The 16705-nt window shown below is 36.5% G+C and overlaps 1 protein-coding gene across 1 annotated transcript in view; it reads right to left on the bottom strand.

Moving 5' to 3' along the window:
- The window catches only part of LRP1B (LDL receptor related protein 1B), a gene marked incomplete at its 3' end in the record, with an annotated part of 1343287 nt that overhangs the window by 1323939 nt on the left and 2643 nt on the right, over positions 1–16705 (bottom strand). The window contains exon 2 of the mRNA XM_037064526.1: positions 15163–15285. Coding sequence (XP_036920421.1) covers positions 15163–15285 — 123 coding nt within the window. The remainder of the gene's footprint in view (positions 1–15162; positions 15286–16705) is intronic.

The following is a 16705-nucleotide window of genomic DNA, read 5'->3' as shown; positions in this document are numbered from 1 at the left end:
GGTTTCTCACTGTGCAGAACAATGTATGAATATAAAGACTAGAAAAGATTCTTATCCTTAAATATTGTAATGAGGGGCTTGGATTATACGTTATGTAAATAGAAGTGACATAAAATCTATGGTTTATTTATACTTAGACATAGAGCAAGGCAAGAAATCAAAATTAGATTTTTTTGAGGGGAGATCGATACAACTCAAGAGATCACTTAGTTCAAACTTAAAAGCCTCACTTTTTGCTTGATTCCACTTTTCAAATAACAAGGATATGTCACGATTAAATCTTTTTTCCTAAGGAAATAGGTAAGATTCCATTAGGAACGGCTCTTTTTTCTTATATTTTTTAGGTATATGGTTGAAAGATTTACCTTATTTTCTGAAAAATATTTTGTTGTAACTCAGTTTTGGTAACCAAGTTATCAAGCTATCATCAAATTGGCTTATCTTCTGATGCAATGCAATGAGAAACGCATGTCATAACCTACACCATCTTCTTCGCAAAAATTTACTTTGAATCCAAACACCAGGGAACAAATAGAAAAGTTCAGATTGGGTGACATAGTAGAGGAAAAGGTCAGTGCCATGATAAACAAAAGAAAGTTGGGAAATATTCTAAATTAGAGAAGACAAAAAAAGCTGTGATAATTATATGCAATACATTATCCTTGGTTAGATCCTGCATTATATAAAAAATAACTTCAGAAGATATCTTGGGACAGTAGGAAAAATTTGGATACAAATTGACTATTATATTAAATCAAATTTCATGGTTGTGATGACAGTACTAAGGTTATGCAAAATTTCGCCTTGTTATTTGAATCATTTAGGAGTAACATTTCACTGTGCAATGTAAGCATTTCAGCACAAATCACATATGAACATAAATATGTACACACATGTAAGATTGCATATGTGTGCACATAATTCAGGAAAAGAGAAAAAGATGAAACCAGCGTCATGAGGTTAATGGGCAATAAATCCAGGGTATGCAGGTTTTTACTGTACCATTCTTTCAACTTGCTGATAGCTTGAAATTCTTCACAATAGAAAGCAGGAGGTCTTCTAATTCATTAAACAAATAACAATTTACATTTATTAGGCAAGCTAATGTCTAAAATATCTCAGAATATGAAAAAAAAAAAAGCAAAAGCATGCTGACTGCTATGGGCTGAATTGTTTCTTCCCCAGATGTGTATGTTGAAGTCTTCACTCTGAGTACCTCAGAATGGGAAACAGCATGTGTTTGGAGACAGGGGCAACTAAGGTAAAATTCAGTCACATGGGTATATGGGTGGACCCTCCTCCAAGGTAACTAGTGTCCTTAACAAGAAGAGATTAGGGCACAGACACCAACACTATGTAAAGGCAGTAGCAGGGGGACCATCTACAAGCTAAAGAATGAGGTCTCAGAATGAAACCAACTCTGCCAAGACCTTGATCTTAAACTTTCACCCTTCAGAACTGTGAGGAGATACATTTCTGTTGTTTTGGTCACCAGCCTGTTATTTTTTGTGGCTGCTCTAGTAAACTGATTCACTGTGTTGGACAGAGTTCTGAGAACAACGCCCAGCTGTTGGGAACCGCTCTGCCTGGTTTCAGGAGTTGTAACTGCCCCCCATGGCTAAGGCAGAGTGAGCAACCTTTGGACTGTGAGCCACTAAGGAGACAAAACTTGTCTCTGGCAGCAGCACTGGTTCTGCTTCATCCCCTGCCCCCAACACTTGGTCAGATAGTCAGAGAGGGGCATGACCCCTCAGAAGAGGGGCAACCTAAACCAGACATGATCACTTGGGAGGCCATCAAAGAACTCGAGGGGCTACAATAAAGAGATGTGGTGGACCCTCACCTTCTGGCTATTCTGACATAGCTTGAGTCCCCATTTCCATCTGGGAGAAGCACTTCCTGGCTCTAATCCACTTAAGCCTAAAAGCCTATGATGAGGAAGGCAGTGGAGTTCTTTGGTGGCTAGAGTGGGTTCCAGGTGATCCCGCCTGAGAAAGAATATGTAAAATCCTGTGAAACCTGCTTTGTTTAGAATGCTCTCATTTGAATGATAAGCGTCCGAGCAAGAAGTTTGCTCTTCAAAGTTTTATGGCTCTTTAGCTATCTGGTCCTGACTGAGAATAAGCTCTCATGGTTCTTTGAATGCTATATATTGTTTGATCCTTACCTGTATTCTTGTGCAAAACAAACCAAATAAAAGCCCATTAAGGAAAAGGCTCTTGGTCTTTCTCCTCGGAGATTGGCCACTTCTCCTCCCCAAGCAGATCAAGTCTTGGTAGTTTCACTTTCATCCATGGCAGATGGGGGAACTTTGTTGGCAAAGTTGCCCCCACACCCAACACTCAACCTTGCAGAGCTCCTGCTCTGGCCCATGTGGTTGGAACCGGTAAATATGAGATATCACTCCTGGGACTATGTTATATTATATGACAAAAGAGAAATTACCCAAATGCTCTTAATCTAATCACTTGATATCTTTAAAAATAAAGAACTGTTTTTTCACGTGGTAGCCCAGGAGAAAATTAGGGATTGGAAATATGAAGCATGAGGATGCTCTGACATAGGATTGTTGGCTTGGAAAACATAGGGGATCCTGTGTCAAGGAATGTTGAAGGCCTTTAGTTGTTATGAATGGCTGACACTACCAGCCATTAAAAATGTGTACCCCAATCTACAATCCCAAGAAACTGTAATCAGCCAGCAACCTAAATGAATTAGTAGATTCTTCCTTACCCTCCAGATAAAACTATAGCCTGAGGGAAAAACTTGATCTCTGCCTTGTGAAACAGGGAGCCCATTTAATCCTTCCAAGGCTTGTATCTACAGAGTGGTGAGATAGGAAATGGTGTTGTTTTAATGTACTAGATTTGTAGCAATTTGTTACACAGCAATAAAAACCTAATAAAAATCTCATCAGCTGCAGAGTTATTATCAACACTGTATTTTTAAGTTAGTGTATGTGTGTTGGTGTGCTCTCATTAGTGTGTGTACATGTGTGTGACCAAACAAGGTTAAGAAAAAACTGACTACATTTTCCAGATTCAATTTTTCATATGCACAGACATGAAGTTCATATACATGCATATGTAAATATTAACTCATATACCTTTTATAATCGTTAGTACAGTAACAGAAATTTAAAAACATATCCTCTCTGGTTGAAAAAATAATTAAAATCCTCTCTCCAATTGTTACTATTTCTGTCTTTCATCTTTAGCACATTGATCTTGCCAATCCCAACATCTCTCACAGAATCTGTTACACAGTAGCTTCTCACTTAAAATTGGATGTGTATAAATAGAATAGTTGAATGTACAGCGTCCAGCACAAATAGCACATCTTTTTATTACAAAATCATAAGCATGTAATTCTGTAACATAACAATAACACACTCAAGCATATCATATGACATTTTATGTAAAATGTTCAAATTAAAACTATAAATTATTACACCCATGTTATTACCCTATCATCCACACTCAGGTAGCTGTTACTTCTTCTGGACCCTGCACATATATTTGAATGGAGAATGTACAGGTGGTACGTGATATAATGGCAAGCATGCTGACTTGAATGTAATTTGAGATGGGCAAGGATATAATCTTGCTTTCACTAAGAGGGAGTCTTAGTGGAATTCAGTTTCTCTGAGCCTCCTTTGCTTGCTTTATCTAGACAGCTGTAGAGCATGGTACAGTATTCATCTGTCACTTAATGGCTTTAAGACCTATAGTAAATAACTTGCCTCCTGCTTTATTCTTATCATCAATAAAAGCAGACCATGGTTAGAACATAGGCAGAGATACCATTAGTTCATATAGTGCCTTTATGCAAATTTAAAAAAAAACTTGCCCCATTTTCAAAATAGTTAATTTCCACTTGTGGAAAAACACATATACCTGTGCTGCTGTGATATGTATGTCACCCTAGAGCCCTGTGCAATCTGAACAACTCTACCCAACATCCTACTCAAGGTTGTTGTGGCTAGCAGGGCCAATAAAATGGCATTGGTCCAGTCAAGATAGGACCAAGTATATAAGACAAAACAGCATCATTCATGTCAACCAAGATGGCTTCCAGTCAGTAGTGACACTTTGTTTCAAGGAGACTACCTAAGTCATGTTTGGCAGGGTGTTCAAGATATCTGCACCATGAACTGAACATAGGGGTGGATACCCCAGGGTAAAACCACCTGAAAATTCCCCATGCTCCAGCAGGGGTGCCAAGAAACTTATCAAGAGACCCAGAGGGGTGGAGTTCTTGACCCACAAGGGTATAACTGACAGGCCTCAGACCACTGCAGAGAAAGCTGAGCTTCACACGCTAAAGTGCTGCTCCATGCTGTGCTGATCTCCTGACTCCCGTGCTGCCCCTGGCTCTGCCCTGCTGGACTGAGAACTTTGTTTGCCTTGCAGCTGACCCTGCTCCAGAGATTCTGCCTTGCAAGACTCTGATGGCTTCCTTGCTTACTGTGCTGTCTCCTGGACCTGCAGACTGAGACCTTGGGACTCAGGTTCTCTATCCCACAATTTTCCTGTGTGATGTTATTACTGGTCATTTCTGAGTGATTAGCATTGTTATCAGGTTAGTATGGATTTCCACTGGAATAATAACTGCATTAATAACTGCCAAGTAAATTGCCTATTCTCCTGTGTTGGCTTTCTGTTATTTCTCAGTGCCCGTGTCGCCTGTAGGACTGGTGGTCATACAGGCAACTCAGCACTTTCCATTTTTTTTTAAGATTTTATTTATTTATCTTTAGAGGGGAAGGAAAGGAGAGGAGAGAAATATCAATGTATGGTTGCCTCTTGTGAGTCCCCTGCTGGGAACTGGCCTGCAACCCAGGCATGTGCCCTGCACTTTCCATTCTTAAGGTTGCGATCTGACTATCCGAACAGGGACTGAAGTTTAGCTCATAGGAAAGACTGTTTTGTTAAACACACGCTCATTACAATTGTTGTCAGGATCAAAGGAGGTAATCCATATAAGGATCATATTGCAACATCTGGATCATATTGATCATCTATTTTGTGTCAGTAATATCATCATCAACTTTACCATAAACATCATTTTCTTTAACATGGAAATAACCACATTTAACCAGGATAGAGGACTAAATTAGCAGAAGCTAAAGCCCTGGTATATGATGGGCCATGAGATAAAGGGTTAAAGATGAGTAACCAGTAAACACTGTGAACACAGCAGTTCCTCAGTAAATAGCTGCTGATTGGTTGATTACTAGTTTTCTTAAACAAAATCCATTCATATTCGGAGAAGTCTAGTGCAATGACAAAACTGTCTTCACTATTTAGGTAAAAATATTTAGCATGTCACTTATTTTAAAAACTGAATTGTCTGATATGTGCAAACTTAGAAGTAAAAGGTAACAAAATTTCCCAAAGATCTATGTAGAGAAGGAAATGTTTCTTTTTACTCTCAAATTACATCTACTTTATTGCCTCACCTAGCAATCAATTTAGAATTAAAAATTATAGCAATCTAATATAGATTATAGCCACCTAACAGAATATCATTAATATCCATATTATGACTAAAAACAATGATAAGTAATTCATCTTTTCAAGTGTGTGCTTTAATTTGTAAATAGTTTTAGTTATAAAGATGGCCACCAACTGTACTTCTAAATGAATGTCCTGGATCACCAGGGAGAAAGGTCAGGTAAATATACATCTTTTTTAAATTTGGGAGCAATCTATCATCTATAAGAATATTGAAAAAATATCTGTATTAATTATCTACTGACTTTTTATTTAATATATATTTAATTTTCATATAAACACCACTGTTTAAATTAGGTTTTCTTACAGGATTATAGAACTGATGTAAGGATGGATCTTCTACAGAAACTAATTGCCGATTACATCTCATATCTCTTTAACAGGATTATAATGCTTGCAATTTTGGCACTTTGATAATATATTTCTTAGAGAAAAAGGGGAAATTTTTAAATCACTAGATTATTTTTACACTGATATAAAATAATGGAATTTTGTTAGATATGTTATAGAATGCTATATTAGCCTGTGAGGGCTCTCATAACAAAATACCATAGATCAGATAGCTTAAACGATGATAACTGACTTCCTCACAGTTCTGGAAACTAGAAGTCCAAGATTAAGATGTTGGCAGGATGGGTTTCCCCCAAGGCCTCTCTCTGTCCTTAAACTGAGGATGGCTACACTCATACTGTCTCTTCTCACAGCCTCCCACCTGTGCATGCCTGGCTGTAGCATGACCTAGGATGTTAACACTTTCTGCTCTGAGAAGGACATCTTCAGGTTAGAGTAGAGCCCATTTCATGACCTCACTTTAAGTTAACTAGCTCTTTGAATGCCCTTTCTCCAAATACAGACACATTGTAAGGTACTAGGGATTTGGAGCTTCTATACATGAATTTTGAGGCATCAAAATTCAATACATAACAGGTTCTATGGTAAGAAGTGAGGATATAGAAGTTCTGGATTCCTACTCCAGATTTGTTACTATAAACTATGAGGCTCTTTACCAAACAACCTGTTTGCATCTCATTTCTTACTGTTTTTTAAAATATATTTTATTGATTATGCCATTACAGTTGTCTCATTCCCCCCTTCATTCCCCTCCACCCTGCATACCCCTCCCCAACCATTCCTCCCTTTTCATTCACGTCCATGTGTCACAATAGATTCTATATTTCCCCTACTATTCTTGCCCTTCCCCCTGTCTATTTTCTACCTACCATCTATGCTACTTTTCCCTTCTCCTCCTCCCACTCCCCTGTTGCTAACCCTCCATGTGATCTTCATTTCTATGGTTCCACTACTGATCTAGCTGTCCTTTTGGTTTGCTTTTGTTTTAGGTGTGGTTGTTATTAACTGTGTGTTTGTTGTCCTTTCACTGTTCATATTTTTTATCTTCTTTTTCTTAGATAAGTCCCTTTAACATTTCATATAATAAGGGCTTGGTGATGATGAACTCCTTCAACTTGACCTTATCTGAGAAGCACTTTATCTGTCCTTCCATTCTAAATGAAAGCTTTGCTGGATAAAGCAATCTTGGTTGTAGGTCTTTGGATTTCATGACTTGGAATATTTCTTTCCAGCCCCTTCTTGCCTGTAAGGTCTCTTTTGAGAAATCCACTGACAGTCTGATGGGAACTCCTTTGTTTTAATGGCCACAATACCTAGTATTTTTCAAAAACTAAGTTATAATGATCAAATTATATTTAATGATACTAATATGCATATTTTAAAGCATTATCACAGTACAAGCACATGTCATTTCTACAATTCTTATTTGTGAGAGATGAAAATTAGCCTTATGGCTGCATGCTGATTCTAGAAAAGCATTTTATATTCATAATTACTTTTCTTTTGGCAATTCAATCAGATATACTGAAAAGTAATTGTTTATTGGTTTGTTTTCTTCTTTGTGACTAAGTAACCAGAAACCCCTTCAGATCCAGTGAAGGGATTCTCCACTATTTTTAACTAATCTTCCAAGGTTGAGCCTTCCTTTCCAAGACATCTTCTGAAACAAAATAAGAGAAGAGAAGAGAAAAAAGAAAAGAAAAGAAAAAGGAAGGAAGGAGAAAGGGAGGAAAGGGAAGGGAAGAGAAGGGAGGAGTGGTAGAAAGAAAGAAGGAAGGGAAGAAGGGAGGAAGGGAGAAAAAAAGGCCTTGTAGGTTGAATTGGTTTATATAAGTCACATTAATGATTGGTGTTCTTCCACCTACATTCTATTTTTAGCTATCCTCTCATGAGTTCCTTCCTTCCTTCCTTCCTTCCTTCCTTCCTTCCTTCCTTCCTTCTCTCTTTTCTTTCTTTATCTTTCTTTGAGCAATTTCTCCCATCCTAAAAATCTGGAAAGCTAATATTATCAAATTTTAATTAAAAAATTCACCCTCCCCAAGCCAAGTGGCTCAGTTGGTTGGAATATCACCCTGTACATCAAAAAGTTGTAGGTTTGATCCCTGGTCAGGGCACAAACATAGGTTGTGAATTCAGTTTCCAATCTGGGTGCATATGGGAGGCAATCAATTAATCTTTTTGTCTTACATCAATGTCTTTCTCTTTCACTCTCCCTGCTCACTTTCTCCCTTTTCCCTCTCTCAAGCCAATGGACATATCACTGGGTGAGAATTAAAAAAAAAAAATTAACCCCAAGGCTGTTACACTGCCTGATTTGGAACACAGCCAAATCAGCAATTAGTAGAATGATGATACTCCTTGTCTTACTGTAGATTCTGTAGGTATGTTATAGTAGGTCTTATATCCTGCTTTCAGAGAAAGATAATGGAAAGATAATGGGCAGGGTAGAAAAAAAGACAAGAAATTGCCATTAAAGGACGTTCTCAGAACATAGCATTCTTTAGAACTTCATTTAGCAAAATATGTCATTTTAGAAATACTTCTGAGTGAAAGTCAAATGTAAATTTATATATACACTGACTGTAAAGAATAAAATGTCCTCTGGGAAGAAATGTGCTCACCCGTGAAAGGTAAGAAGGCTTCATCCCCACCCCCCAATGCTAGATTACTTGTAGATAAGGGATGGATTGGGTTGTTTCTGAGAAGACTTCTTGCTTGGCCTTCAGTTTGTCCCTACAGGGCTCTGCAGCAGCACTTGTGTACAGCACATCATCCCTTATGCCCAGGAGAATTTTACCAGAGTTTTCTCTATTCATTGATTTTATTTTATCCCTTTTCTTTCACATTATTTCAAACACTTTGTTTCCTGTAGTTTCCAGTATAGGATAAGGGACATGAGTCTCTTTTTAATCCTGTGACCTGTGATCTTGGATCAGAAAGCCAAAAGCAGTGAGTTTTGAGTAAAAAGCAAGGCCTTTTGGAATGCTGGTCTTGCTCCACCTATCTGAGCTGTAGTGCACTCAGTTTTGTCACCTATGCCTCCAGTCAACCTCTCTTAAAATCGCAGAAGCGGATTTTCAGAGATGTGTTAGCACACTGTGGGGCAGAATGAACAGAAATCTGACCCCCCCATCCTGATGCACTGTGCTAGGAAAATGAATCAATATTAGACAGGCCCTTATAATTCACAATTGTGCTTTCCTTCACCTTCATGTCAGCCCTTCATCTCAGCTCTTAAGTGGGAGTCTTTTTATTATTTAAGATGGGTCAGTGTTTTGGCCTCTATACTGCTAAAATGAAAAGCCTCACAGTAAAGTGAAGAGAAAAACAAAAAGAATTGAAAGAGACATAAACTGTCCTCATGGGACTCATAAGCTTTCCCTTTAATCTGTAAGATCATTTCAGCTTCTCCACCTAACAAAAAGCTCTGCTTTGTCGTTCTCATATATTAGCTCATTGCAAAGTGACCTCTAAATCACTATTACTTAGGAACAAGGGCCATACTTCCACTCATTTTATTGTTCCTATAGTGTACTTTGAGAGCCCTGTTTTACTTATGTATCTTTAAAGAGTGATATCTACTCACTAATAATCTCCCACCTGAATTTCGTTTTTATTTCTCTGACCTCTGTCAAAGAAAGAAAGTTTAGAAGCAAAGTATAAGAGGATGTCTACCTTATATCATAAAGGAAAGGTCATTGTATGGATATAAGAAGTTCATTAATATTCTCCATCTAAAGTTAAAATGCAAGAGAGAAATAATAAAGTCAATGGCCATTCATGCAGAGGCACATCTAACCCTAATAACTTACAGCCATTTTCATTTTTTATAAATGCTTCTATTCCCATTACACAGGAGACTTGTTATTTTTACTGCATTCTTGAATTAGAACTGTTCACTCCCAAAGCCAGTGTTATACAATTCTGTTGGGATAGACGTCCATGTTTTCAAATGACTCCATAGTTATCAGTTAAGGAGGTCCATGGGGTCCTCTTAGGCATTAGATCTTTCTTTACCTCAGTATTTTAAAAAAAGGACAAATCTGCTTTTACCAATAACAACCAACTTAGAGGAGTCCAGAAGGGCCATAAACTCAATTTTCTAAAATTATATAACATCTGCATTTCAAGGCTACAGTGTCAATTAAATTATCTTGTTCACTAACATATTTTTTAGCCATGCATCTTTACTTCAGTCAATTAGTTAACATAATGTTTTTGGAAGAGTTCCTAGAAAAAGCCACCTGTCCCAAAATAATCTCAATAGCAAACTTGTCTTAATTTTCAAATGTAATATATCTAATTATTAAAAACTGTTAACAATTTAACTTGAATTTGTGTATGTGGCAAATTAATCCTATTCTTAGTCAGATTCTTAGAAAATAAAACTGACTTAAGTAAGAAAGGAATAGGGGACAGTTAGGATGCTCTATAAGAAGACTCTTAGGGCACAGCGCTTGCTCAGAGCTCTGAGCATTTGGAATGCAGATGGGGTATGCAGTAGAGAGGGAATGTTACTATGGGACAGGCATTATCTACGCACTTCACTATGAGACTGGTACTACCATGTCCAGTGTACAAATGAAATAATGGAGTCCTGATGGGGTTTAGTTAGTTGCTCAGGACAAAAGATATTGGTGGAGGAGGAGATGGCCTTGAAGACACGGAGTTGGGATTCAGAAGCCCTGATCATACATGGTGCCTGCCACCTCCTGTATAGTGATGGAGAGAGGGAAGGAGAGTGAAGGGAGACAATGGCACAGACTCTATGGTGCCTCTGCCTACCCAGTATCTGTTCTTCCCTCTTTCTGTATTAATACAGTCAGTTTTATTTTGGAAGACAATAGGCCCTGTTGAAAATACTCACTGCCCTACACTCCATATGATCAGTTCCAGTGAAGGAGATCTAAGCATTTATGTACTGACTTTCCTTTCTGTAAAATGTATTCCTTTTCTGAAAAAAAAAAACAAAAACAAAAACAAAAAAAAAACAACAGAGAAAGTCAGCGGGCACTGGCCTCTTCCCTTTTCCCTTTTCTTCTTTTTTTCCAGAATGGAATTATCTACTGGCAGTGGCAGAACAGCATACTGTGCCTTTATTACTGGCAACTCCACACTAAGGATGGCAGGGCAGAAAGACAGAGAAAGCTTGGTGCCATTCTAGAACTGCCATATTAATTCTGAATTTTCTATATTCTCAACTTTATAGGTGAAGAAAATAAACCCCTATTTGGTTAAGCTACTGTTTCTGTTCCATATGGTCAAATGGAATCCTAACCAATAAGGAGGCATACCAAAATAGAAGAGTAAATCCAGCTTTTGTAGAAAACACCATATGGCCTGAGTCTTACACTGTATGGTGGCAGGTACATGCACCGCTCTATGCCACATGCTTCCGCTGTGAGGGAGGATTCTGTTCCCTGCACAGACCTACCCCTGTAATTTCATGGTGGGTATCATTCATCAATGAGTGACATTACAACAGGGTTGGCCAACGATAGCCTGCTGGCCAAATCTGGCCCGTGGCCTGTTTTTTACAGACTGTAAGCTGAGACTGTGTCTTACGTTTTAAATAATTAGAAAAAGAAGAACATTCAACAGAGATCATATGGGGTTATGAAATCTAAAATATTTATCATCTGGTTCTTTATATAAAAACTGTGCTGATCCCTGCAGAAGGACAGGGCAGAGTCCATGTGAAAATTATCACAACTCCCCAGGTTGTAAATGTTACCCTCTTACGAGTCTATTTTATCTTACTTTGTTGGCCAGTGAGAACATGATCTGTAATTAAAGTACGCTCTAAATGATTTTGTGACCAGGAGTAGTATAGGGCGATAGGGGAAAAAAGGAGAAATAATAGCAGCACTGATAGTGTTCTGACTTAAAAAGAATCAGTTTTAAGTATATTAAAGTCGGTTTCCCAGAAAATATCATACATCAGCTGGAGATGATTGCTGGAAAGGAAGTATCATTAAGCATTCAACAGAAAATCCTATAAGGAATTAAATTTTGAATACTTCAAATAAAAATGCCTTTCAAGAAGACTTTCCAGCCACAGGTGGTACCAAGCATTCATTTCACAAGTAAACGTCCATCCTTCATCTTCATTCTTGTCACACACAACTCTAGACCAACAACTGAATTGAAAGCCTTGAGTAGAAGGATGATGATTTCCCTGATTTCTCATTCTCATGGCCTTCTAGGGCCTAACGATGATTAACTAGTTATTTAGACACTTGAAATTACCTCAAATAATAGACTTTCAATTTTAATATAAGGCTAAAGAGTAATTTCTCATATTCAAAGGTATGGATATAATTTAATCCACTTTCACATGTTAGAAAATTCATTGTGGTGTTTCTATGTGCATCCTCATCTTCTAAAGCATTTCAGTCATTAGTATTTCTCAAGAAAAAGCCTTTCTTCTTCCTTGACAATATCCGTTTTTTCCTATAAGATTTTGTTATCATTGCAGAACTATTACACTGCTATAATAAATTCCATGCTGTACTGGTTTTCTTACCATTTTAAGGGCCAAGTGAATTTAGGAGGAAAAAAGCATATTGCTTCAGCTGTTTTTATCTAATGTTTTGTAGATACAACAGAGTTCGAACAAAAATCGATAACAGACATTTGTTATATAAATATATATATATATATATATATATATATATATATGATAGTATCAATGTTAGTGTTTCCTTTACAGATACTCAGCAATTTTGATATTTGAGGTTAAAATAAGAATGGCCAATATAAAGAAATATTTTAAAATCTAACACATCAAATGTTATTGGAGAAGGAAATAACTATATATTTTAAAAAACTGCCAAAAATGTTTTGAGTAGGTATGGATTTCATTTTAAAAATTAAGTAAGCAGGAAAAATATATTTTTATTTTTAAAAGATTTTTTTTATTTATCTTTAGAGGGGAAGGAAAGGAGAGAGGGAGAGAAAGATCAATGCATGGTTGCCTCCTGTGTGTCCCCTGCTGAGAACTGGCTTGCAACCCAGGCATGTGCCCTGACTGGGAATCGAACCACGACCCTCTGGTTCACAGGCCCATGCTCAATCCACTGAGTTATGCCAGCCAGAGCTATTTTTATTTTTAATTTCCCCACATATGATTTTTAATTTGAGGCCTTAGTGTTCTAACCCCCCTAATCTGTATGAATTGAAGAGCCCACCTTTTCTACAAATGCAAAGTTGTGTCTACTTTCTGGGTAGCATGGATATTCAAAATATTTAAGATCATTGTGGCAGAGACATTGACCATTCAGAACAGATGCCCTGTCAGCCAGGATAAAGGCGGGCTGGCAAACACATGTTCTACTGCCCTGAGGCAGCCCTGCTGGGGACCAGCTAGTTCTAAATGCAAGAATTCAGATATGGAGGGGTAATAGAATATTTGTCATCTACCCAATTTGACGTTTACTTTGAGGTTAACTCTCTCTGGGCTTTAGTTTTGACCATCCAGATCCTTGCTCCCACTCCATACCACAAATCCTCTCCTGTCTGATTCCTGCACTTGCTTTTAAGAACAAAGGGACACCATCATTCTTTATTCTTCACCAGCACAAAGAGAACTCCTGCCCAGGTAGGCTATCCAGTCATTGTTTTCTCAATTGCTGTTGCATTGCGGCAAGGACACAGTTCCACGCATTCTCCTTCAACCGTTTTCCTGGATATGGATACCACAAATATATCTCATGTCTCTGTGATATTTGTTTTTTCTTCCACCAGGAATATGTTGGGAGGATCAGGACATAAATGGAATACTCCAGTACGAAAACTCAAAAATGTAAGCTTTTATTCTGATTATGCTATAAGAATCCTTCTAGCTAATGATGAAATAACTCCTAGATGACACTTAAATAAGAGATGTTGAAGCTGAAAAAATCATTCATATATATATATATATGGCCCAATTTGCACATGTATATATATGTACAAATATGTACATGTATATATATGATTCTATATATATGAAATCATATTTTATATGATTATAGGCCAGAACATTTATTATTGTTGTCTTTTACCATTACTGTGCCATCTATCCCCATACTCATAATATTGAGATTTATTACCATTTGTAAACAATTTTGTTAAGATAAATTTCTCATACAATTCACCCCCTTTAGTATGTGAAATTCAATATTTCTAAATATATTAACAGAGTACTGCAACGATAACTCCAATCCCACTTTAGAATGTTTTGATTACACCCAAAAGAGACTCTGTACTCATTAGCAGTCACTCATTGCCTTCTACTACACCAATCTTTTACTTTCTATAGCTATATATTTGCCGATTTGGGGTCTTTCACATGAATAAAATCATACAATGCATGGTTTTCTATGTCTGGCTTCTTCTCCTTAGCATAATGTTTTCAAGGTTCATCCATGAAGCCTGTATGAGTACTTCATTCTTTTTTATTGTCAAATAATATTCTTTGTGTGGGTTTACCACATTGAATTTATATATTACCATTTTTCTTATTAATCTATTTTTTCCTCTTACTATTCTTAGGAATCCTTTTTATGCTATGCAGAACCTTGCAAAGTTTTTTTTTTTCAGAATTAAACTGGAAAAATTAGTAAAAATTATAAATGTAGTAAACAAGTAAGACCTCTTCCTGTGGAAAAAGTAACCTGTTCAAAGAGAAGCAATTAATGCAAATATACAAGTGCCTACATGTTGAGAAATTTAAAGAGCACTAGCAAACATAAGGCATATTAATAAGGATTGCCTCCACTACCTACTGGCAAGATGTACATTAAAATCTATATTGGTTCTTTCTGCAAGTTATATAAACAAGTATATAAAAATGAAAAACAGAACCAATAATTGTGTTTAATAATATGTTCTATCCTATGATATTAATACAAATAATAAGAAAGCTAAAGCTTGATTACCATTCCTTTTGTGTACTCCTCTGTCTCAAAATGCACAAGAGAAAATCTTGGAGAGGGTCTTATTCCTTTTTACTGCTATGTTTTAAAGACTTATATTCCTCTTCAAGTCATTTTATCTAGTAATAACACAATCACTTTGAAAAATTAACCTTGCATTTTCTTCCCTAAACAAGTCAATCCACACTATAAAACTGCCCTTTATGCTTTCAGTCACATAATAATTTTAAAGAAAACATAAATGAAAGGTTTCAACTTTCTTAGTCTAGGTGAACAAGAAAAAAAAGAATCAATTATATCAGTTATCCAAGAAAACAACTGACATTTAGTATCACATGTAAGGTAAATAGGAATGGCATGGAAACCTTTCTACTCACAGATATCTAAAGACTCGTCTGAATCGTCAGGGCAGTCAGGGTCTCCATCACACAGCCAACTCAGGGAGACACAAGTCACATGATCGTGGCAAAGAAATTCACCAGGATCACAGGACTGCTGATCTGAAAATGAAAATGTTTCAAAATAAAATATGAATGATCTGAACAGGAACAGAAGAGCAGTACAAAGATGAAATGTGAGAAAGCAATACATAAAATGTACACAGATGGCATCCATATTTTCTGGTCAGCAGCAAAGCTAAACCAAAATATTTCTCTTAATTTAAGTCACTTAGCTCAAGTACAGCATTTTGATAGAATTGACACTGATGTGGTCTCACACAATCTATTCTTGAAATAGCTAGAAATTATATTCATATTTATGACTAGAGACCTTGTTATATTGGATAAGGCATAGAGATATCTCAATAAGCAGATTTTATAGATGGTGATCCAAAACAGAAATTTTGAATACAGAAATTTTCATTCCTCCTTTGCTTCAAGAGAAGAAAAATCTGAAAGAATTAACTATTGCACTCAAACTGCATCTTTGAGTCTTCAGTTCTTAACATTCCATCCTAATACCAGAACTTCATGTCTCTACATTAGTTAGATATGTGGTCTCCTAATATTTCCTTCTTCTTTTTGCTATGACTGTCTGGGTGACAGCTTTCACTACTAATATAGCAAATATTAGAGTACACTTCCATAAAGCTTTGCTGTAACTTAGATTTCTACAGTTGGGTGTATCCCAAAAGTCCATTATTTTCCTTCTATTGTTTCAGAATATTTAAGATCCATCATCCTTCGTCAAGTCCTAATAAACTCATCAGATCTTGTTTCTTTTCAATATACTTACTTATACCCTTAAATTCACTCAATATCATATTTTGTTTTTTATATTGTAGCTGTAAAATAAATATTTCTTACAATTAATGGCATTTGAGTGTGAAGGAGTGCTGGGAACCACTTAGCCGTTTGATAGCACACTTTTGTTAAGTATACACAAAAATGATTCAAATATTTTAAAAACACCAGTAAATAGGCATTTCAATATATATATCAAATAAAAATTCTAAGTAATATGAAAGTATTAGACTATTGCTTAATTGGCACTTTTACCCTAGCAATTAAAATATGATGGTTTATCTCCCACACAATAGTTTGATAAAATATGGTATATCTTTCCTTTCTCTTCCTCAGTTTCTTTCCTCTCACCCCAACATAACTTCTGAAAAATATATGTTACAAACACACAACACATCTTTAATCTACAGGCATGGGTAGATAAATATTTTAATAAATGTACCATCAATACCATATTCATCACCACTGCTATCATAATTATTATTTTTGGCAATAAATAGTTGTGTTCTTGAGCATATTCTGTATTTGGTACTAGACGTGGTGCTATAGAATCTAAGTCGTAGTAGTCACATTCTTTGTCTTCAAGGACCCAGCAGATTACCATGCCAACAGACTAGCAGTACAAAAGTACTTCATATATAAAAAGTTGTGAAATAAATTATAAAAAATAGCTGCT

This window comes from Sturnira hondurensis, unplaced genomic scaffold (genome assembly GCF_014824575.4).
Source record: "Sturnira hondurensis isolate 20B ecotype Veracruz unplaced genomic scaffold, ASM1482457v3 Scaffold0015475, whole genome shotgun sequence".
Lineage (NCBI taxonomy): Eukaryota > Metazoa > Chordata > Mammalia > Chiroptera > Phyllostomidae > Sturnira > Sturnira hondurensis.
This window is presented reverse-complemented; position numbering and strand designations above follow the sequence as displayed.